At 45.8% G+C, this 24,565-nt stretch overlaps 1 protein-coding gene across 3 annotated transcripts in view; it reads left to right on the top strand.

The window, feature by feature from the left end:
* Positions 1-20,974, top strand: part of Dusp22 (dual specificity phosphatase 22) — a 50,855-nt gene extending 29,881 nt beyond the window's left edge. For 2 of the 3 annotated variants that reach the window (XM_021180126.2, XM_085831197.1), the window contains exons 4-7: positions 6,365-6,414; positions 15,388-15,462; positions 17,691-17,862; positions 18,438-20,974. In XM_021180126.2, the coding sequence (XP_021035785.1) occupies positions 6,365-6,414; positions 15,388-15,462; positions 17,691-17,862; positions 18,438-18,620 (480 nt within the window). In that variant the 3' untranslated portion in view covers positions 18,621-20,974. The remainder of the gene's footprint in view (positions 1-6,364; positions 6,415-15,387; positions 15,463-17,690; positions 17,863-18,437) is intronic. The other variant, XM_021180127.2, reaches the window with a different exon arrangement.
* Positions 20,975-24,565: the final 3,591 nt, after the last annotated feature.

Below are 24,565 nucleotides of genomic sequence, written 5' to 3'. Positions count from 1 at the left end.
TTTGAGCGATAGATTGCCTAATAATTTTTCTACTGTGTGTGTTCCCACAGTGCATCAGCTTTTAATTCTACGCATATCCAATTATGCATAGGCATAGGTTAGTAAGTAGGGGATTTTCCCTGAAAGATTCCTTGAGCATACACAGTGTTGCTTTACTGTGAATAAGCCCCAAACCAGCTCAAACGGGAACAGAGGGTCTCTTCTTCACGTTAGGTGCATTGGGATCGCACTTGAGGGATAAAGAAGTTTATCCTATTTCTTAGAGAGAGTTGTACAGATAGTCCAGTGCAGGCAGGGATCTAATGTTGCCAGGCGCTTTATTCAGAGAGGGCTATGTGTGCATAGTACACACGGAAAAAGGATCTAGGCTGCCTGGCACATTACTAGAGAGTGGGAGTGTGTATAACCCAAACCAAGCTGGGTCCCAGGTTACTAACCAATTTCCTTGCCTGCCTCAGTGTTGTCAGTTGTCTTCACCAATAAAATATGCTGTGTGGTTTTGGAGTTTTGATTGTTTCTGTTTTGAGACAGGGTCTCATGTAGCTCAGGCTAGCCTCATACTGGCTGTGTAGCTGAAAATGGACCTGAACTCTGATTCTTCTGGTTCTGCCTCCCAAGTACTGAGATCAAAAGCATGTGCCGGGCACACGGCTGACGCTGTGAGTTTTGTAGCAGTGCATAAAGTCGTGGTCTAGGTTCTGAGCAAAGGAGCTCAGTCCAAATTCTAATTTTGCTTTTAATTTTCATTTTTTCTTTCTTGGAGTGGAGACCCGGTGGTTGGGGCCTGGTGAAGTTACTTCTTAGTAGGGTTTCAGGTTTAGTCTGTCCTTGTGTCATTAGGCCTTGCAAGTTTAGAGCTGGGAAGACCTGCTTAGCAGGCCTCCTGGAAATATGAATGGGCTTGTTGTCAAAGAAGAGATGCCATGACTGTAGGAGGAAGCCCCTTGTGAGCATCCTATCTCGGGTGCTCACATCTAATCGTGGCATCTTTTTTGGCAGCTAAAATAATTTTTCCATCATGTGGATTTCTATTCCCATCCAGAATTTACACTCTTTCATTTGTTTTTAGTATTTCTATAAAGATGCAATTGGTTTTTTTTTTAAGATACGTGGCATTTGTACATATTTTATCACAGGTATTGGACAGTGTGCAGTGATTGAATCAGAGCATATATGAAGCCTCCACTCTCTGCTGTTGCCACCCGTGTGCCCCAGCCACATTCTGGAATAGTTGTCTCTGACATCATCCTTTTTGCCATGACTAATCCACATGCCTCCCTCCCTGAGCCTGCCCAGGTTCTAATATCTACTAGGCCACCTGTATGAGAAGAACATCTTTAGCTCCTGTGTGTAAGGAAGATTGTATGTACAGGCTATAATGCCCCCAGAGTCCAGCCATGTTGCTGTAGAGTTCTGTTCATACATGCTTCACCCTTGCTTCCTTGTGAGAAAGAATGGTTGTGCACAGCTGGATCTTGTGCACAGCAGGTCACCTGGATTCTCAGAGACTCTTGCTATGTCTGGGGTTGGGGCTAGTTTTAGAAATTGCACTTGAAACAAGCAAGAGTTTGGCCTCTTTCCTGGTTTTGTAATCAGAAGCTTGGCTCTGCCTATGTGCATAGCATTTGAACTGTCATCTTTAGTTTCAGTCCAAAGAAAGGCAAACCCCTACCTTTTAGTGGTTATACTTGCAGAAACAGAAAACTGAAAAATGGTGGAACTTTTGAGACTATGGCAGTTCTGGTTTGTTCAGATCAAGCCTCTGGTAAGCTTTCTGAACTTTCTTCTCTCCCAGTGATATGTAATTTCTTTCTAACTTTCTTCTTGACCCAGTGTTGTCTATTGACGTAATTTCAAAACCTAAACACACGAATTTCAGCAGGAAGCTAGCTTCTCAGGGCAGGCCGATCCCTTGTAAGTCCTGTACTTCTGCCTTGTGTTTTCTAGCTTTTGTACCATGTGGTTCTTGGAGTGGTGACCGTGGAGCATGCCATCCCCACACTGTGGGCACAGAGTGTTTACACATCCCCTTGCTTCTTGACTCTGCTGCCAAGCTCATCAGTATGGCTGCTGTTTCCTGGTTATGGTGGCCCCTCAGGAGGCCACAGAGGACAAAGAAGTGTCCCATAGAAACTGTGACTTTTAAAGCGCTAGTGGACCACTAACTGAGCCAGTTTTCCTGCTTTAGTGCAACATGAAACTGTTCTGCGGTTTGAAAAGTTTTGACTTGATATTTAATAACTCCATAAATGCTAACTGGCTTCCCACAAGCCTGCTGTTCTGAAACACCATAGAAAGTACTCATTTTTGTTCTTTATTTTGTAAGAATTTTATCTCAAGGAATAAGAAAAACAATTTTATTTTTATATGTGTTTCAAAATGTAGAGAACATGAAGCAGAAAATATATAGCAATTGCTATATATACTACTGGAAATATTGTTCCTATTTTTACTACTTGTAAGATTTTCAGTTGGATTTCTCTAAGTTCTTTATTTTAACCTCCTTTCCTGCTATCCTTTACACAACGTAACTAAAAACATCACATACACACCCTTCATCTTTCACTCTGCAAAGCTCACCAAATAACTATCCCCTTGTATAGCTCATAGATAGGAAATGTCCATTCTACTCATTAGAACAGGCTGATTTAAGTCAGCCCAGCTTTCTGGTGGCACAGGGGTCTCAGTGCTGCTTTCTGAATTAGTAACTAACTGTTAAAAGCTGTGCACATGTGCAGACATCTGACGCCTTTTTTAGGTAGCTTAGTTCTGCCTTCTGTAGCCTCAAAGATATCTGTGCTTTGTTAATGACTAAGTCACGATAAATAGATGCTTCGGGGGGCGAACAGCTAAGCCTTTTTTGACAGTTTTGACTCCTTCAATGACTTGATTTGCATATTTCTTATTGTAGGTCATAGTGAAGTGGTTTGAGTGTCACTAGAGCATATGTAGACAGCATGCCCTTTGCATGGCCTAAAAACCAGCTGTCTTTCTTTCCCCGTGGTACTTAACAGCGAGCGCGCGCACACACACACACACACACACACACACACACACACACACACACACCCTAGACCAATCTCATGCTGTGACCCTAATGGAGTTGATTAACACCTATCTGCAGCTCTTGGACTTTGAACAAGTGCCAGCCATGGGCCAGGATCACTCCAGGAAGTTAAGTGTTCTTGTGGTTATATAATCTTCGATGCTGCATTGTCTTGTCTTTTTCTCTGTTTTGGTTTAACTGCACACAGCACCCAAATGTAACAGAGAGGCACACATTCCTTTTTACAAGTTGCAAGAGTAAGAAACTGAAGGTGCCACATGCCCTTCTCCACTGTGGGGGCAAGGGGCCTAGAATGGCCACAGTTTACTTCCTAATCCTGTGGCTCAAAGAGGGAGAATATCTTCTACCCGTTTTCTATGGCTGGTAGAGCCTCCTGCACAGTGGGCTGGTTCTACTTTGTGGGCCCCAGCTTCTTTGCCTCTGTGCATCAGATAGCACGCAAATAAATGTGGCACTGTCTGGTATAGCCTAAAGGAAACACAATGATTCCCAGTTTCCCTGCTAACAAGTGGTCAAGGCTTTATGCTCTTAGCAGGCAAAATGCTATATGGCCTAACCTGTGTCCATCCTCTGTGTTTTCTCTGGCTTGATCTATCTTCCCTGTATACAGACTGGGCTGACTTCAGATTCTGCCAGCAGCCAGCAGCATGAGGGAGAGGTAGGCATTTCTGTGTTGGCTTAGAGGAGTCCACTTAGCCTTTTGCATGATGGGAATTGCCAAGCTGAGATGGCGGTGGCACACTTGAGAATCCTGTCCCTCTGGATATGGCCTACCATGAGGATGGAGGAAGTATTTGGGAGGAGGGATTTCAAGAACTCCTGAGCCTGACCAACTAACTACCAGTTCTCACTCAGGAGCCAAAGGAAAGGATGAGGGACTCCCGTGGCAGCTGGAGGAAGCAAGGGGTGTGTGTATTAGACAACACGCATGTAGATCTCAGGGGAACAGAGGAGGGAAAGGACTTTTTTTTTTTTTTTTTTTGGCAGAAGTGCTTTCTTTTCTAGTGTCTTACCCTTCAAATTATACTGCAATTTGCCACCAGGTTTGGAAGAGCTTTAAATGTTTAAAATAACTGGTCAGTGTTTCCAACAAAGCACAGCTCCTGGGGCCCAGGAAACATGAAGACAGGGGAGAAGGGGACAGGTTGGACTGGAAAGTCCAAACCATACAAGGGAGAGCCTACTGCTTCTCTCCCCTCCCCTCCCCTCCCCGCTTGCAGAGCGTACACTCTGGCAAAGTCCATTTGTTTTTGGGTGAAGTGATCCTATTGGGATGAAGAGAGGTAAAATTCATCTTCTCTAAGACTCAGAAGACTGTATTAAAAGATACAACACTGCTATATGTATAATGATTTGCTTTCAAATTATGATTAAGTAACTTTTTTCAAAGCTTGAAAAGGTACATAGAAATGAGGGGAAGTTGATTTTTATTTTTGAGGGGTTTTTCCCATGAAACCCTCCTCCCACCATAATGGTAGATGGGAAGGGATGGGATTGTACCATTCAGGTGTCTATTTGCTGACAACAGATTGGTTTCAGCAGATTAAAAGGACTAAGGGGATTAAGAGGTAGTTAGAGGTTCCGAGAGCTGGAGAAATGGTCTCCATGCTGAAGTCGCAGGACCAGCTCACCGTTCTCATTATACAGCAGTGTGTTCTGCCTCCTCCTGTCCCAGCAAAGCATGAGCTGCCATCCTCTGTCCCTCCCACTAGGCCACAACTTGCCTTCTGTAAGCTTGCTGAAAATAGAAGGGCTGGCCCTGAGCCTTCACCCAAGCATCAGGGTGGATAGGCATGATGCCTGAATCATAGCTGTCCCATTGTTGCTCCAGTGACCCCCATAGTGACTGGATCGGCAGTAAAATTTATAGAAAGACAACAAGTAAATCTAAAAAGTGGATGGCTGTGGGCCAGTGGTGGTGCATGCCTTTAATCCCAGCGCTTGGGAGGCGGAGGCGGAGACAGAGGCAGAGGCAGAGGCAGAGAGGCAGGAGGCAGGAGACAGAGAGGCAGAGAGAGAGAGAGGCAGAGGGGGGGGCAGAGAGGTAGAGAGAGAGAGGCAGAGAAAGGCAGAGAGAGGCAGAGAGGCAGAGGCAGGTGGATTTCTGAGTTCAAGGCCAGCCTGGTCTACAGAGTGAGTTCCAGGACAGCCAGGGCTACACAGAGAAACCCTGTCTCGAAAAACCAAACAAAAAAAAAAAAAAGAAAAAGAAAAAGAAAAAGAAAAAGAAAAAAAGCAGGTGGCTTTGTAATTTCCTTTCCCAGGGGACTTGGCTATATCTGCATCATTATTGGTCATCAAGCTGGCCTCTCACACTAGTCAGTTGTCTTTGACTTTCCAAGATGAGGTGACAAGAGTCTGTGACAGTTGGCAAATCCAGGAGAAGATTTATCAGTGATTCATCTGTCCTTTACCATGCTCCTCTGCCAAAAACGTTGAAATCTGTGTGCCCTTTGTTGACTGATATTGAGGATTTTAGAACTACAGTGTCTGTCTTTACTGTACAGAAATAAACCAGCCTGGTTTCTTTTTATAAGACTTAAGTTTGGGATAATTTTGAATCATTACCTTAGATAAAGATTTTCCCCTCAAATTAGAGGGAAATAAAGAAATACATTAGTTAATTGCTCAAATTTTTACTGTTCTGCAAAGCAGGCAACATTGATATCAGGTTTCAACAGCCTGGTAATGGAATTGTGATTCTTGTGACACTAAGATGACATAGAAAGCTATGGCGTGACATCACTCTCTGCTTCAAGCCTTTTTTGAAGGTATTGACCAGCACTGTCTCCTTTTGGGATATTCAGGATCCAAAAGCAACACAGGACATGTGTACGCAAGTGTTAAGAGGACAGTTGTGAACCTTGACACTGGCAAGTGCTAAGAGGACAGTTGTGAACCTTGACACTGGCAAGTGCTAAGAGGACAGTTGTGAACCTTGACACTGGCAAGTGCTAAGAGGACAGTTGTGAACCTTGACACCGACGTGCCCAACTCTGCTTCTTCTTTGTTGTTGTTTGATTTTTTTTATTAATTTTGGATCCTCAAATTGTATTTAAATTTGTTATATATGCTGCTTGCAAATCAAAGCATGAATATTGTCATGCCCGTGGAAAAGAATCAGGAACCCGAGTTAAAGAGCTTTTCCTCAGTTCCTAGGCAACAAAAGACAAGTAAAAAAAAAACCAACTTCTCCTTTTTCTTGTTTTTTGACCTGAGTAAATGGTTCCTTTTAATACTCCACTGTGTATGATCTTCTTTAGTTTCATTTATGTATTTTTTTTCATCTTTCTACAGGGAGTTAAATACCTGTGTATTCCAGCAGCAGACACACCGTCTCAAAACCTGTAAGTTGTGCTTTGGGTTTTTTTTTTTTTTTCCTGTACTTTTTGGAGAAATTAAAAGCAAGTGCAGTGTGTGTTCCAGCAGTTCCTGAGCCAAATGAAAAGCGAACATAGGGCTCTGCAGGCAAATAAGCAAGCCCCGTGAGAGCCTGGGGAGTTGCTAGTGTCCCTACATAGCTGCTCCCCATGGAGGGGAGGGGGAATTTACAGAAATCAAACTGGAGAAGCCAGTGTCAAACTGGCTGGAGACACCTTGTTACTTTCCAGTCCTGCTGTGACTCATGGAGGCTGAGATGTCCACAGGAAGGGCCTTTTAAATCTAAGGAGAAGGCACAGTCAGTAAAGTACCTTTTCTGCAAGCCCTAGGACCAGAGTTCAGGACCTAAGCACCCACGTAAAGTCTAGCACAGGCCTATCTGCAACCCCAGGGCTAGAGACCTTGAGATAAATTGACCCTCAGAGTGCATTGCTCAGCTAGTCTAGCCAAATTAATGAGTTCCAGATTCAGGGAGAGACTGTCTTAAAAACTGAGGCGAGCGAGGAATGATGGAGAACACACTGGTCATTAACCTCTCGCTACCACACACATGGACTCAAGTGTGCCTGGCACACTTGAGGATCTGAGTTCAGAGCCTACAAAAATGGGAGGTGTTGGAGGATCTCTGGAAACTCATAGGAGAGTTTTCCTGGTCTGCATGGTACAATCCAGACCAATGAGAGACTCTGTCTTAACAAAGATGTGGGAGCACTTGAAGACCATGTATACATTAATGTGTGGGCATGTGTGTCATGCTATATACACTTGGAGGTCGAAGGACAACTTACAGGAGTCAGTTTTCTTCTTCACTCTGGGTTCCAAGGATCTTTTTCAGGTTCAGACTTGTACAGAAAGCACCTTTATCCACCAGCCTTTCTCCCAGTGTCGTCTCTGTCATTTTAACAAGTTAGGATGGACTCACAATTGCAGCTCCCTTAACAGCAGCATTGCAGACTTGATAGAATGGGATGGAGCCTTCCAGACCCAGTTTTAACTCCAACAAGCAACCTTGGTCTCACCTAGGCCCAGCATGGATAGGTGATAGTTTCCCCAAGCCTGCATTTGACCTTGCAGACGGAGATGCTAAGAGTGCCATCACTTTGTGAAACCCTGGCTTCTGATTTTCTGCCTGTCTTGGCCTGGATACTGGGGACCAGCACAGCAGCCCTCTGGATCCATGTGCTAGTGTTTCCATGAGAGGCACTCCAGATTCAGATGGGGTTTTTGAGTCTAAAAGACCACAGGGTTCACCCTGCACTGTGCTGTACAAGTGCTGGTGCATACAGATCTTATATGTCAGTGAGGCAGACTACATACTTGTTCTCTGTCCCAACCGAACAGCTTCTCTAAAAGATGCTGGAATGTTGGCCACCCTACGTCTTCGCTGCCAGAGAGCAGAGAGGTCATGGATTAGGCTGTGACTTTATAGACCTACCTATTGCAGGATGAGTGGCATGGGTATATTGGTCAGTGGGTAGCTGGACAGAGGACAGAGGTATAGAGTTAGACCAGGAAAGGACTAAGGAGGCGGGAAATTGGTACAGACATCATGTTCTTCCCGGGCCAGGGTCTGTCTCTACCCACCCAGACTCTTGATCTTTCACAGAGAGGTGAGACTTTAAGACTGAGAAAGGGACAGGGCAGATTTTACTAGGAAAACAAAGTAGTAGTCTCATCTGGAAGGAGAAACAGCAACATTGGAGAACTTCCTTGGTTACTAGTCGTGTCAAGAAACAGAAGTGGTTGGAAGGGCATGGTCCCTGCGGAAGGAAGTGAGGCGCTGCCTTTCTCCGAAGACCACAGCAATCTTCTACCCTTGTTTTGGTGACTATTTTTGGAATGATTGCTTTGCTCTCATCTATAACCAAGATTCGACCATGCTGTTGAATGTGTCAGTACCTGATTATCAAGAATCTAGCTGGAACTTATCTCGGGTATGTGCTGTCAGGACACATGGCCCCTGGTCTCTGAGATGCTATAAAGACTTTTCTAGGAGCTAAGTGCTGCCTTCATCTTCCATAACCGTGGTCTCATTACAATTCTGCAGTATGGACAGAACAAGCAAGTATCAGAAAATCCCAGATTTCAAGCCAGTCTCACCTACTGTGTCAGGTCATTTTAAGTAGTTGCATTCAGTTCTCATCTGAAAATGCCCATCTCTAGGATTTGGAATGGCACAGTCATATGTAAATGAGAGTATTTCTGTGAACTCTGGCACTTTCAGAGCATGACTCTATCTCTGCTATAGCAGATGACTTCAGAGTTACAGGAACGATTCTTGAGATAAGTTTGGGTAGCAGCTTAAGTTTTACTTATCTGTTGCCAGTGAGGATGGCTGAGTGTCCTCATCACTTTCTGTTGCTATAATAGAACATCTGAGACTGGATGATTAATACAGAATGGAAATAAGTTTGATCCCACAGTTCAGGAGGCCTGAAGTCCAAGATTAGGCTGCCACATCTGTTGGGAGACTTGTTATACTGCTCCATAATACTGTGGTGGAAAAGCAACAAGGGTGTGTGTGGAGGAGGTGGAAGGGAAGCCAAGTGCTTGAGGTGGTCACGGAGACACTACCTCCATGATCCAGACACTACATTCCAGGCCCTGTCTCCCAGTACTGCCGGATTTAGGTCCCGAAAAACAAAGTGGGGAAGGGGCACTCAGTGAATGTGATTCCACGATCGGATCAAATGCTTGCCTCTGTCTGATGCGACTTACTTAGAGTATCCTGCATTCACTGCTCACAACACACTAGGAGCTCTCGGTGAACCTGCACCAACTAATGCAGGTGGCCAGGAGGTCAGTGTTCTTTTTTATTTAAATGTATTCATTTTTAACGTAGATCTTTTTAAGAAAAGATTTGTTTAATTTTACGTGTATGGTTATTTTGCCTTCTGCCTGTTTGTATGTCTGTGTACCATGAACATGCAAACCCACAGAGGACAGAAGGTGGCTTTGAATCCCCTGAAACTAGAGTTACAGACAGTTGTTAAGTGCCATGTGTGCACCAGGAACTGAACCTAAGTCCTCTAGAAGATCAGCCAGTGCTCCAACTGCTGAGAGTAAACCATCACTCCAACCCCAAGATAATTTTCAGTGCTTTGGGTAACTAAAGCAAGAGAAAACGTCAGTAGTTTATAAAACTTGCTCTCAGTAACCCCGATGCTTATCAACAGGCCATCTCTCCTCTGACCATATTGAATTCCTGATGCCCGGTTCCCTCTCTTCAGTGACAAAACAACTCCTGGAAATCTGTACTGCTTACTGCGTTAAACATAGATAGTAACTTTTAAAATGATTTCTAAGTTTTGGTGAAATGCTTTATTTCGTAAATTAGGCTGGGGACATAACTCAGTGGTAGAATGCTTACTGCTATAAACTTTAACTATTTCTTTCTCTGCAAAGCCTGAACCGGCAGGTCTTTAGGCTGATTACGCTTAGTAAGAGGTGTGTGACCTTTGACACTTCAGTTACCTGATAGTCAGTTGCTCTGAGCTGCAGAAATGTTGGTTTTCTGTCTTGGCCTTAATCCTAGAGAATCTTCCCCATCTGACCTTCCATGAACTTGAAGTGCAGAGAACTGGTTTGAGATAACACAAGCACAGAATGTTAGCTCAGTTCCCCCAGCCGCCTAGCCTGCCCAAGTCGGGAAATAGAAAAGTTCAAGTTCTCTGTCTCCTGATAACCTCACAACCCTAGTGTGGTGTGTTTTGCATGATGTTGTCCTAATAAGAGATGGTGGAGTGGGTGTTAAGTGTGTCGGGGGCCAGTGCTGGAAATTGGTTTGCGTTTGTTTTCTCTATGGGTTTTCTAGAGCAAGTCACTTTAACCTTCTCAGTGAATAATCTGCCCATCTCATCAAAGATAATGTATGGAATGGGGTATTTTGTTACTTCTTTAGTATTTGTAAAATAAGATGTATTTTTTCTGTGTTCCTGTAAGGAATGGTAATGCATTTTAAAAGCAGATGTTTAGATTCGTATTCACTTGGATTTGCTTATTTTGTTTGTATTACAGAGTAAGTTGGTGTTTGTAGCCAAGCAGCACTTAGTGGATAATTTTTCTTTCTATTCTCTGTGAATTCTGAGGGAGCTCTCTCAGGCTCCGGGTCCATAGCATTGCATTGTAATGGTGCTCTCTGTGGTGATCTGTGGTTTCAGAGGCAAGCAGGTCTCTGTTTTTGGAGGTCTTGTGGAAAGGCCAGTGTAGGGAGCACACTGAGCTCGGTATGGGCATCGGGAGCGCCCTGGTCTCATCACCACCATGTTGTTGGCCAGTATTGTCTTAGTGGAGTGAATATTGTCTGTCTTCCACTTCTCTTTCATTTATCTTTTTTCTACTTCTTTTATTAATGAGCCATTTTTCAAGGTCAGAGGTAGGTAAGCTTTTTCACCCCTGTAGCTGTGCTTGCAGAAGGTTCTTGAGGTCTTTGCATCCCTCAGCGATGCTCTCCTGGTCGTGGGGTAAATGAGAACTCTGGAATAGGTGTTTGCCACAACAGCAGTCATTCCACTCAAGCAAGAGCCCTCTGGTCTCAGACTGTCCTTGTTACCCTCAAGTTAAAAGATTCTTTTGTGAAATGATGCCATGTTAAAGGGGTTTTGTTTTCTTGTTTTTTAAGCTATCTTTTTAAATGAATGTATCTAGTACAATGAAAAGTATGGTAACACAAAAACATCCTCCAGTTCTTTTCTTTCTTTCTCTCTCTCTCTCTCTCTCTCTCTCTCTCTTTCTTTCTTTCTTTCTTTCTTTCTTTCTTTCTTTCTTTCTTTCTTTCTTTCTTGTTGTTGTTTTCGAATGGTAGCAATTCCTGAGGCTTAAAGTTAGGGAGTCACTGTTGAGTTGCTGGTGATAGATGCTGGGGTTGCTTTCAGAGCTCTAGCTGTGAGATGGGCAGGGGAGCCTGGGGTATCTGGACCAATTCAGCCCTAAGAAGAATCTCCCAACAGAGAGTGCTCTACCCATTTGCATAAAAAGAACCATAGGTGCTTGCCTTTGGTGGGATTTTCTCTATATGCACTTGGATTCTGTTGGAGAGGAAACACATCTTGTATTTCTGTGTTGTTTGCTATCAGTGCAACCTCATCTGATACCACTGGCTTTGAAGTAAGACCCACCACCATTCCAGGTGGCCAAGTCATTGGGTTTCTACTACAGTAAGCAAAGCCCCAAACCTAAAGACTCTGTCACATCACAGTAGGGATCAGAGCATCTAAGACCACGAGTGTTAGGACCAAGAAGTCTCCATGTAAGAGTGTCATGTGGTGTGGCTTACACTCTCCATCCACCATCCTTTATTGAACTCTCAGAAGATCAGCAAGACCCATGTGGTCACTCTCAGCCTCTTATATGGAGAGTGGGTGGTTGAGGAACTAGTCTCTTGAAAAGCAAGAGGATAATTTACAACCACTGGGCTCTCTGTTTAATCCACGTGAAGAATGTCTCTGTACCAGAGCTGCCCACCACCACTGAGGTGATCTCTTAGGGCCCCTGATAGTAGCTCATATGATCACCTCTATGTACTGTTGGGTGAGTATGGTATACCTGTGGGCATGCTTCCTGCTGCAGACAGGCCTGTCACACATATCTTTGTGTGGAAGTAAGGGTAACTGCCAACCAAACGAAGAACACAAAGAGGGAACTGGTGTTCATGTCAACAGCATGCGGTGGGATGCGGCTGCAGATCTGTGCTTCTGCTTCAGACTAGAGTTGAAAATAAAAGAACTCAGACGGTGGGTATTTCCCACTGTGGAGGAGGGAGTTTAGTGACCAGAGCTTGGACTTATGTCATTTTTTTCCCTGGAAATAACCCACACACACCTCTCTCTGCAACACCCAGTTTTAAACCAGAGCAGCGTTGGGCCAGCCCACCTCCTGGCCTTTCTTGTAAAAGGCATTTCTAGGAATGCCTGCCTGGCTTGGCTTTGTGCCTGACTTTTGTGTCTGAGTCAAGTCTCATGGTGGAGTTCCACATGCTCTCCCAAGGCATCACTGTGCCTTAGACTGAGACAGCTGCCTGCCCTGGCACTCTACAGTCCTTGCCCCCAGCACGGTGGTGGCCAGAAACAGCATCCTGTGTGTCACTGTTGATCTAGCCTCTATCTCACACAGACATGCAAACCAAAGGATGCAAAGACTATCAGGGGGAACAAGTGTTCCTGCTACACGATATTGTGGGCTCAGTACAGGTTTGGGTGTTGCTCAATCCAGATGCAGCAAAGTCAGCTGTTGAATCCAGGTTCTGCCTCATAGTCTATAGGAAGGCTGATTTCGTAGTGTGTGAGTTTGGGTCACGCAGGTCTGAAAAACAGATAGAAGAAGTTGCTCCCAGCAAGGCCGCAATAGAGGAATTGGCCTGATTTCTCAGCAAGATCTTAATGAGCCTGTAGAACAATTAACTTCCTGAAGACTCTTGAGTCCTGTGTGTAGTCAGAGCTGCTCAGCTGGCTTTTGCACCACCATGCTCATTGCAAACTGCTCTGAGGCAGTCTGTGGCTTCTTCCTTCACCTGGGCGGCTCTCATTCATTGCTTTCTGGTTTTGCTTTTGTGACTCCAGTGTTCATTTCCTTGTCCATGCTTATATCCTAGTGATTTCCCAACCAGAAGGAAACCTACCAACAGGTAGGACCTGCAGTGGGAGAGAGACTCCAGCACACCCTTGACAACCACAATGTGGACAGACTTATGGACAAAGGAATGTACCATCCGGCCATCCCCTGATGTTCAGCTGGTCTGAAATCACCTTAGAGTCTGTCAAGTGTGATGTCTGGAGTCCACCCTCTGTCTCCTACAAGGAGGATGGACACCACTATATAAGCCATGAGGCAGATTGGAGCCTAATATCTTGGGTCTATTGTTGTAAAAACAACACACCATGACCAACAGCAACGTGGAGAGTTAATGTCATCTTACAGCTTTCAATCCATCATCCTGCAAAGTGAGGGCAGGAGCTGATGCAGAGGCCATGGAGAAATGCTGCTTACTGGCTTGCTCTTCGTGGCTTGATCAGCCTGCTTTTGACTAACACACAGGACTACCTGCTCAAGAGTGTCCCTACCCTCAGTGAGCTGAATCCTCCCACATCCACCATTAATTAAGAAAAAGCACTACAGGTTTGCCCACAGGCCAATCTGGGGAGGACATTTTCTCAATTGAGGTTCCCTCTTCCAAACATGACTCTGGCCTATGCCAGGTTTACATAAAACCAGCCATCCCAGGATGCTTTGTACTTAGGTGAGGTGGCCTGGGCCTTTAGTCCCTCAGTTAGGTGCTGGTATGAGGAAGAGGGCATTGGCTGTCAGTGGACTATCTCTTTGATGGTGTCTTGGGGAGCGATGTTGCCGAGCAGCCTGCAAGTGGTTCTCCCAGGGCTGCCAGCAAAGCTCTGGAATTCTTTGGGAACCTGACTTCCCAGCCTGCCACACTTTATCCTGGAGTTCTGTTCTTCTAAAACAGCTCTGAGACTTGTGTAGCTGTCTGCTGGAAGCTAGAGGATGGATGCAGCACTTACCTTTCTTCAGAAAGGGAGAGCGTTACAGAGCTCCTCTCCCAGAGCTTTCTCTCTTTCTCTGTGTGTGCTCAACTGCCTGCAACTGAATCTTATCCTCGCTAGGATCACTACGGTGTTGGAGCTTGGTCAGAGGCATCATCCGGGTGGCTGGTTTGGCTTGTAGCATGAGAAACTCTGCTCTCTGCTGCAGCCCTCCAACCCATGCCTCCATGCCATGCTCCTGTCAGCTGTTAGTCTGTTCCTGCACTCGCCCCTCCCACCTGGTCAGGCGCCTGGCTCCTGAGTACAAGTGCTGCCAGGTGCCGGGTTTTGGCAAGGACATGGTCTTGCCTGCAATTGGCCATTTGGGAACAAGACTTCAGTTCCCCAAGTCCTGTGTTTACATCTAGGTGTCATTTTCCTGGAAAAAAAAATCACCAGAAACTGGTGTGGTATGGTATGTTGTGCTGTGCTGCCTAGAGATGTCTGTAGCCGTCAGATGTCCTTAGGTGTTAGTACACTTGAAACCTCCACTTTCGGTGATACTTGTTGGCAGGCATGAATGTGTGTGTGTGTGTATGCACTCATCAATGAAAACACATCCTACCTCTTGCCAGCATAACCCAACTGAGCTTCCATTCTGACTCATTTTATTTGTGCTGTCATTCTGCAGGGAGAATTATTCCTGTCCACTTGTCTCTCAGCCTGTCATAACCCCTGGCAAATGGCCAGTACTCAGTGTTTGTAGAGAAGTGATTGAGTGCATAGGCAGCTTTGGAGGTTTCAGTGCTTTGGAAACCATCTGAAGGTAGAATCTACCTGGTAAAAGGTTCCGTGCCTACACCCCTCAACCTTTACTTGCTACATGCTACAGTGCAAATCTCTGTCCATGTGGTGAAAGGCACACACATCGCCTGGGTACTTGACAGTGGCTTTCCTGAATAGTTGTGTGCTGAACAAGTGCCCAGAAAAAAAGTGACCCAAGGGGGTAAGGGTCAGAATAAAGAACTGTAATGCTCACCAGCATTGCAAACTGCAGAGTTTGCAAAGCACACTGATACCGTGTGAGGTCTCCTCTGTGAGCCATCATCCTTGCTGTCTAAGCCATGCTTCCAATGCCTCACAGAGTAGCAGAACAGGGTTGAAACTGAAAGTTCCTTTCCCCATAGCTGCCGTGGCATATAGCACTTCAGTGATAAGACTGAGCAGGGAGCTCTTGAGAAGTCATTATCCGGACTCAGGGATGGCTTGATGATAAAACTCTGGCAATTGGAAACCTTCTAAGCCTCAGCATGCCAGTGAACATGGAAGGCTGAGGCGGCACTGGCCCCAGGCTGGTTTGGCTCTCCATGGGCAGACTCTTAGACATCTTAGGAAATCACAGCAGTGGCTTCTTTTCAACCAATGTGAAACAGTAAATGTACTTATTACTTTTTTTTTATTTCATAGGACCAGACATTTCAAAGAAAGCATTAAATTCATTCATGAGTGCCGACTCCAGGGTGAGAGCTGTCTTGTACATTGGTATGTATGACTCTTGCTTTGTTTGCTGTCCTAAGTTCAATTCCAGTTGAGATCCTGCTATCTTAGTTGCCTTTCTAATGCTGAGATAGAATGCCATGACCAACACAGTGTATGAAACGAAGCATTTACATGGGGGCTCAGTGTTCCAGAGAGAGAGAGTTTATAATGGTCATGAGGATCAGCATGGCTGCAGGCAGCAGGAGTGCAGGCGTGCAGGTGTGCAGGCTACAGGGCATGGTGCTGCAGCAGTGTCTCACATGCATGCTATACTGCTACCCTGCTCCTCAGGAGTCCCTGACTCCTCTTTCTAGAAGAAAACTGACTGGCTTTGCCTTTATTTGTGCTTCGGTCACTGCTAGGACTTCTGGAGGTTGTTGTCAAGGTTAGTGGCACAAAAGACTAGCATTTCTAGCATGGCATTTCATTAGAACAGCCTTTCATGTGTCAGCTGGTTCTGTTAAGCTCATACCAGGCCCCATGGTGGTCATCCTAAAGTCCTGCTTCCTCCTACCCACTCTGGAAGCAACCATGGGTGCTTAGAGATATATTTCTATAATATCAAAGTAACTCCTTTCCACTTGCCAGCTGGGGAATTTGTTGGGTGTGTTTGACTCTAGAAGTTTATTTTAAAGTGATCCAAGCAAACTTAGAGTAAGCATTCTATTGACTGCAACCCACTGTTTATCATAAAGGGAAGGTCAACATTCCATGTCTATGGGTTCCAAACCCATTATTTCAACCATGAATCAAAAATATCCAGGAAAAGTATATCTATACCAAACATGTACGTGTTTTCCTTGTCCTGATTTCTCAGACAATGTAGGATAACAGTGTTTTACTGGCATTGCACTGTGGTACACTACAGTGTCACCCACAGATGTGCAAAAATGCTTGGTAGGATGTGTTAGCTAGCACTGTGTACTATGCCCTTCCTATAAGACTGTGGACAGACACCATGGATCCTGGTGTCCACAGTGAGCTGGGACCAGTGACCCATGGGCAGAAAGGACAACTGTACATGCACACTAGTACACACAATGACAAGAAAGGCAAGCCAGCATACTTAATAAGTGCAAGGTCTGTATGCTCTGATCTTCGCCTGGGGGGCTCTAGGTAATTGCTAGCACTGGCAATGATAATAACTAGCTTGCAATGGTCTGGAATCAGGACTCTGCCGTAGTTTGAATGGAGACTGATCACCTCCCCTCTGTCTTCTATGATGTGTGACATTAATTAACTGAAAGTGTAATAAGTCTTTTGACTGAGTGAAGGCACCTACTCTTGCAGCACAAGCAATATGAGGTGGTAACTCTTGGAGCTGTGCTGGTGACAGCCCCAACAGAATACAATAGACAGAAAGGCCACACCCAAAAGCCATGAGCAAGTAACCTAAAAGCAGAAAAGGAGAGGAGATATTTCAGCGGCTTTAAGAATGGTGTTTTGCTGATTTACACAGATTTATGTTTACATATATATATATATATATATTAATTAAATAATGTGCCAGGTTTTTTATTTTTTGCGATACTGCTGTTTTGCTTTTTTAAAAGTTGGTGATATAGCCAGGACAAATAATAGTTGTTTCAGCCTTCCATTACATTTGGTTTAAAGTGCCTGGGGAGTACAGTTGGGAGCTGTTGACATACACTCTTAAACCCCAATCCCTGGGTCTCTCCAGGCTCCTGGTGAATTAATTTATATAAAGAAATATAGCCTAAGGGGATATATTTGTTTAAAACTCCCATGCAAGTTCCTAATAAAAAGCCCTGGTGGCAAGCCAGTGCTGAAGAAAGAGGTTTACTATTGTTGTCATTAGAATACTCTAGACCTGATATTCATATCCTTTAAAAATCATAGATTTAGACTTCATCTATGGTAGTTAAGAAAACCATGAAGCCTGAGCTAGTTCAGGTCATAGTTGGAAGCCCCAAGCCCCTCTCTGTGCTGCAGATATATTACTGCCCAAGGAAATAGACATTGTCGAGACTATATCCTATAGAAAAACCATGGAGAATGAGGCCAAAGTTCCTGCAGAATGCTTGAGTCCAGTGTCTGCTGTAGAGGACAGCTCTTGGTATGATCCTGAATAATTCTCTAGTAAGCCTTGCCTGCTTCCATGAAACCCTAAAGGCAGACAGGCTCTTTAAAATGGGGTCCCTCAGATGGGTGGGGATGGATCTGAAGTTCTCAAACTGTCCTTGTGACATGTGGCTGACTCTGTCCTGCAGCCTGGCTGGGGTCTCCAGGAGTGTGACATTGGTGATCGCATACATCATGACTGTCACCGACTTTGGCTGGGAGGATGCCTTGCACACTGTTCGTGCGGGGAGGTCCTGTGCCAACCCCAACCTGGGCTTTCAAAGGCAGCTGCAGGAGTTTGAGAAACATGAAGTGCACCAGGTGAGTGGTCTTTGGGAGAACTTTTCAGGTGTTGACAGCCACACTGGGCCATGCTTTCACTTCAAGAATTGTGGCACTTGGAACTGGAAGGCCCACACAAGCTCGTGGGTCCAGGATTCCCCCCTGCATCCCTCAGAGTGTCCTGCATCCTTTGTGCTCCTGCACTGTAGCCACAGATCTTAGGCTTTGTTGTTTGGTTGTACTTGGTACTCCATATCAGTTTGTTTCTCTCTCTGATTCTGAATTGCAAACTTTATCTCTTCCTGTTTTCTCCCTGGGTTCTTTTAATCAGCCCTGGTTATCACAGGCAGGTGGCACGAGAACGTAACTGTTCCAAGGCTGCTAAGTAGATGCATAGCCAACAGATTTCCAAGTCATGAGCTCAGATATCAGCTGGTTAAAGGAGCAGCTATTTCCCTTGCTTGCTATTGGCTGTCAACCACAAAGCTGTGATTGATGCCCAATGACCTTTTATTTCCATGTTCATATGTGGAACTTCACCATTGCTTAAGAGGTGAGAGTCCCTGGGAATTCATGTGTGTGTAACGCTTAGGATTTCCTTCCAACTTTTCCAGTATCGGCAATGGCTGAGAGAAGAGTATGGAGAGAACCCTTTGCGGGATGCAGAAGAAGCCAAAAATATTCTGGGTAAATATAAAGAGCAAGGGCGCATGGAGCCCCGGCCTAGCAGCAGGCGGTGGAGCAGCTTCTCAGCCCTGCCTCCTCTCACCTACAATAACTACACAACTGAGACCTAACAAAGAGAGCTGGTGTCTGCCTTCCTGCTGCGGGTCTTCTGGGTTGCCTACCATGTGCTGGTGTGCCTGGTGTGCTGGCTCCTGCCTCTGAGGACTACGAGAGGAGGTCGCAGCAAGGTGGAGCACTCAGGGCTCCTTCTCAGAATGCCGCCCTACTCAGGCTTTTTCACTCTCCCATCTTCGCCCCATCTTTTCCTCACCTGAACTTGCCCAGCCTGGGATGCTGCCCGGTCACCGTCTTCTCGTATGTGTGCAGCAGTGTGGATGTGCATGTATGTGTCTAAGAGTGTGCATATATACCTACAAATGTATGCATTGTGAACGAGTACACATGTAAATGTGTCTCTGCATGTGGGCACTGAGTGTTTATGGTGCTGAAAGTTATAAACACCCGCTACCAGAACTGCAATGGTCACATTGTTCAGTCCACATGGAAGTCATTTGAACTTGGCCTCTGGAAAGCTACTCACCAAGTAACAGCTTATGCCTGTGCTGAGTGAGAACTCAGGGTGTGGGCAGCTGGAAACAGTGGTGTTCCAGATTCTGAGATGGCACAGAGGAAGGGACATGACCCTCCGGAGGAAGAGTGGCATAATCCTAGAGAGTTTTATGTCTGTGGGAATAAGGGAGGGGCTTTCTGAGCATTGTCTTGGACTTGATAAGTATACTTGCCAGCCCATCACGGCCCTGAGTTCCACTGGTCCTGCTCTGCGTGGGACCAGCGTCAATTGACTTTCATGGTGATATGGTATGGTGACAGGGTGGACCTGAGACTCAGTAGCCCTATACCAGATGTCTGGCCCACTTCCTGTCTGCTTTTAAACACTTCAGCCTCTGGCTAGCCTCTTGTTGCAGGGGTCTCATCTCAGGTTTGCATGTACCTGCAGGAACTGGAAAGAAAGGCAGTTATTAAACTCCATAGCCATTCGTGATTTAAAATGCCTACGCATTCACTGAGCTCATTGTTGTATACTGTGGACTTGACTGCTACCTCATGAAGTTAGTTCCTTCCTTCCTTCCTTCCTTCCTTCCTTCCTTCCTTCCTTCTTTAAGGTTGGGGTTTCTTTGGTACCCCAGTCAACTCTGCTTCATAGTTGAGAGTGTTTGTCATGTTACTATTGTTTTTGAAACCAAAGAGAAGAGCATACTTATGTCATTGAGTGATTTAAAATTTGCAGCTTGGCTTCCGTAAGGTTTTCTAGTGAGTCAAACCCCACATTCTAGCCAGGAGAGCTCCTTAGCTCAAAGTGTGTGGCAGCAGGCACCCCTAGAAGCTCTGCACAGTCCAGTGTCCAGTCCTTTACACCAATTCATGTTGTTTAAGCATGCAGAACATGCAAATGAAAAATACACTCAACCTCTCCCTAAACATACTGCGACCAGGCATCTCTGAAGCTTAAGAAGCCCCCAAGAAGCCCCCAAGGAGCTGGATGGTGGTGGCACACGCCTTTAATCCCAGCACTTGGGAGGCAGAGGCAGAGGCAGGCGGATTTCTGAGTTCAAGGCCAGCCTGGTCTACAGAATGAGTTCCAGGACAGCCAGGGCTACACAGAGAAACCCTGTCTCAAAAAAAAAAAAAAAAAAAGAAGAAGAAGAAGAAGAAGAAGCAGCCCCCGAGGAAGAAGCAGCAGGTCTCCCTGTGTGTGTGGAGCCCTTGGGGACCCAGGGAAAGTGTGGTTGCCAGCTCTCTGTGTGCAGGCCGTGCCAAGCAGTAGCATAAGGAGTGAAGCCTGAGTATGTGTGCACGTGGGTGAACAGCTACATACGTTTCCATAGGTTCTCAACTGTCTTAATTTTTGTTGCCAGTAATGTTCTTTCTCCACAGCTGCCCCGGGAATTCTGAAGTACTGGGCCTTTCTCAGAAGACTGTAATGTACCTGAAGTTTCTGAAATATTGCAGAGTTCAGGCTGGTGCTGCCAAAAAGAAAAGTCACCTAGAGTTTATTTTTAAGAATCCAATAGTGATTTGTATACTTGTTTGTTTTTTTTCCATTTTAAACCGAATGCATGTATAATCATGTTGGAATATGTTAAGAACTATGGATATTCTGTAGCAAGAGAAAATATCTTTGCCTTAACTCCACTGCTGTGGTTGTCCCTTGGACCTGACCGATGCTCATACAATAACCTCACGAGCCCTGTGTGTTTCGTAACAGTAACTACTTGTCATGAACACTACCCAAGGAGGAAGCCTGCACCTGGGAAGCGTGCAGTGTGAGCTCCGCCCTCCTGTTAAGTCCTCCAGCTCGAGACATGTCTCTTGGTATGTGTTTTATCTACTGGTGTTATTCTATATGGTAGAATTACCAAAAGCTATTCAGATTTCTTAATAAAGGGCAAATCACCAAGCTTGACATCATGCGCAGTGTGGTCTTTTGTGACGTGCAAAGGTCACGTGTGTTTCTCTGGAGGATCCCAGTGCACCTAGTCTTGGCTCAGAAGACGTGCTTCTCTCGAGAAGGCAGAACAGCACATGCTAACATAACACACTGATAACATAACACACTGATGACTAAGAGAAAAACTCTCCTGGGGCTGTTGGGGCTGGAGCTGGAGCTCAGAGTAACACCCTTACCTTGTGTCTTCCCTCCTTGCACCAAAAAGAAACTATGGACGTAAAGAAGTCGGACACGGTGAGACTCTCCCTGCAGAATGAACACTTTGAGTCTTTGGTCTCTCTGGGGTGAGTGCGCGTACCACAGGGATGCACCGAGCAGGCAGTCCACAGACTCATTTCAAATTCATTTTCAGTTCTTAATATGGAGGAACTCAAAACTCAACTGAAGAGCAATTTAAGGCCAGCTACTAAATTTCCCTGTCTACATCTGGTAAGGTTTAGCTTAAAGGAAGGGCAGATGATATTGGGACTTAATGAACATGGGCTTGACCACATGTACCCGGAGCTCCTGGCATACACACAGGTAGTCTCCTTGTAGGAACCTGACACATTTTTGTGTGTCAAACAAGGAGCCTTGAACATGTCTCTCAAACCATCTGTAAAGCTATGGGGACCCTGAGGTGGCAGAAGCCAGGCACATGACAGTCCCAGGAGAGCCATCATGCCTACGTAGGGGTAAGAAAGCAGAGCAGGAAAACAGGTTCCTTGGGCACAAAGCCCGTCCCGTCCTTCTGAGCCAATAGTACTTGTAACCCGATGTCCCTTCCTGCCTGTTTGTCACCACGAAACCACCACTTTGTAAACTTAGATTAGGAAATACTTCGCTCACTGAAGGTTCAGGCCTGAAGCCTGCTCCTACCCTCACGGTAAGTCCCTGGGGAGCAGCAGCCTTGCTTTTGTCAGGGGGGCTCCTTGGATGCAGCCTTGACCGCCTTACACTAGAAGCCTAGGGACATCCTCTTCATGACCCAACCAGGTACTTGTAGGCCATGCTGAAGATGACCCGCACACCTTTAGGGGCACTTGAGCTTGTAAGATGAGCTGGGCCGTGCTCCAGTGCAGTGGCTCTCTTCAGACACAGACCTGCTGTAGCCTGTAACGTAGAGTCAGTGTCCACAAAGGGAAACAGAATCCGCCTCGTTAGCATTTGTCTTTATCACAGCTGGCCCTAGGACAGTAAGCTGCAGTAGCAACGGACAGCAAAGGAATGGGCAAGAACCAGTGCAGCCACCCCGGCGCAGAGTGGGAGGGAGCTTAGGGAGACAGGAGTGTTAAGGGGGGAGGCAGTGAAGCCTCATTTGAGACCTGTCATGTAAGTCAGTGTGGTGTGAAGGAATGAGAACCCAGACTGAGGCTGCACGTGTGGGGAAACCTGAAGGGAGAGAGCTCAGCACTCAGAGTCACAAGCCATCCCCAGTGACTACAGAGCCACAGTGCAGAGGCAGTGGTGATGAGCTGCAGACCAGACTGGAAAAGGCCTGGCTCAGCCAGTCTAATACTGGTACAAACTCAGATTCCTAACTGGAAATGCTAGGGACTGGAAGTGTTTCAGCTTTGGGGTGGTTCCCTGATTACAGCATTTTCATGACCCTCCATAAATCTAAAGTTGAGCTGTTTCATATGCACCTTAAGCACACATACATATGACATACACAGAATCTGGGGGTGATTGTTTCATACATTATTGTCAGCACATCTGTGTTTTGACTTTTGCTTGTCACTTGAGATATCAAGTATGGAATTTCTCATTTGTGGGAAATACCAGAGCTCAAAAAAAGTTGGATTTGGAAACAGTGTGGATTGCACGTATCAGGTTAAAAGCAATCTACCTACAGTGACAGCCAGTTGTCACTCACAGAGACCGCTGTGCATGTGTGCTCCTTGACTTCTCAGCCCAGTGTTTCTCACTGGTCTGTTCTCATCTCCTGTGGCTTGGTCCAGAGGCGAGAGTTTCTTCACGAGGAGCTAAGTGCTACAGATGCGTTCCTGATAATGGTGATGAGAACCACCAAGAGGGCAGGTAAACTGGAGTTGAGAGAAACTACAAGAAAAGGGAATTCAGTGACTGTTGGGAAAGTGAGGGTTAGGGTCACTCTCTGGGACCTTACTGCTTACTGCCAAAACTTACTGGGAGCTTACTGTCAAAACTTGTACTTTAGTATTCTACACTACCTGGTTGTGTGAGCTTCTGCCAGGTTCAGGCTAGATGTAAGGGAGATGCTGAAGAAGAAACTGGCAGATCTCCAAGGAGGCAAACAGCTTTGCAAAGCAAATACTCAAGCCTGCCTACTCACCTAGAACTCAGTCCCAGGAACCAGACTCACAAACCTTCCTGTACAAGTCGCTCTCCAATTTCCTCATCATTGAGAGAGATACTGGCTTTTTCCTTGCCAAGTTATTTGTCTCATTGTCAGAACTTCTGGGAGATCAACTTAGTCCTTGAGCTCCTGATTGTCAGCTTCACCCAAGATGAGGTCACCTGGGGAGAAAGTACCTCATTTGAGAAAATTCCTCCATCAGATTATCCTGTAGCTCTGTGGGGGCATTTTCTTGATTAATGATTGATGTGGGAGGGCCTGACTCACTATAGGTGATGCAAGCCCTGGGCACATGGTCCTGGGAAGTCTAAGAATGTAAGCTGAGCAAGCCACGGAGAGCAAGCTAGCAATATTCCTTCATTGGCTCTGCTTCAGTTCCTGCCTCCTGATAACCTACCAGCTCCTGCCCTAACTTCCTAGGATGATTAACTACAAGCTTTGAGATGCCATAAACCCTTTCCTCTCCAAGTTGCTTTTGGTCATGGCATTCGTCATGGTAATAGAAAACATTAGGACAGGGCTGTAGAGCAAGCATGGAGAATCAGAGCGTGAGCTTGTGAGCAGCAGCCCTTGCCCTACCTGATCTGTCTGCATACCCTGGCAAGAGTGCTGCTGACTCAGCCAGTACTGTGCACAGGGAAGACCTGCATGTTTCCTGAAGGCTCCATCTCCCCTTGCTAGGCAGGGCTGCTAGCTCCAGGAAGACATTGTTGGTGGGTTTCCGGCAGGTCACCTGTGTTTATACCACATGCTCTACCCAGGATGAGTTGACAGTAAGTCGTGTTTCTCAGAGTACTAACCTGAAACTTTGGCATTTGCAATTTTCCTTGAGGAAAAGATCCTCCTTATGGTTTAGTTGACTGTGCAGTGAAAAGTTCTTTCTTGTTTCTGTCTTGGCAGGAGACAGATGAACTCGGGTGATGGGGTTGGGGGAGAGCCTGCGTGCACTCAAGGTATTTGGGGTTTATTGGTACTTTTTGTTTATTCATGTCAAAGAAATTCTTAACCTCCAGGGGAGTAACACGTGCCAGGCAGATCTACGTCTCTTTTGCCAAGCTCAAATACCTGGACGTTCAGGCCCTCAGTTCCTTGGCACCTGGCAGTGGCTTGGGATGCCTATGAGTCCATATTCCACAGTCAGAGCTGGTTACCAACTATCACTTTGCATGCTAGCCTCTGATCATAGAAATAGGGAACACACAGAGAGTCACACCCTTGCCATCCCACAT

The sequence above is a fragment of the Mus caroli genome, unplaced genomic scaffold, assembly GCF_978045245.1.
Source record: "Mus caroli unplaced genomic scaffold, Mus_caroli_1 scaffold_15, whole genome shotgun sequence".
NCBI lineage: Eukaryota > Metazoa > Chordata > Mammalia > Rodentia > Muridae > Mus > Mus caroli.
The sequence above is the reverse complement of the archived record's forward strand: the minus strand, read 5'-3'. Positions and strand labels throughout refer to the sequence as shown.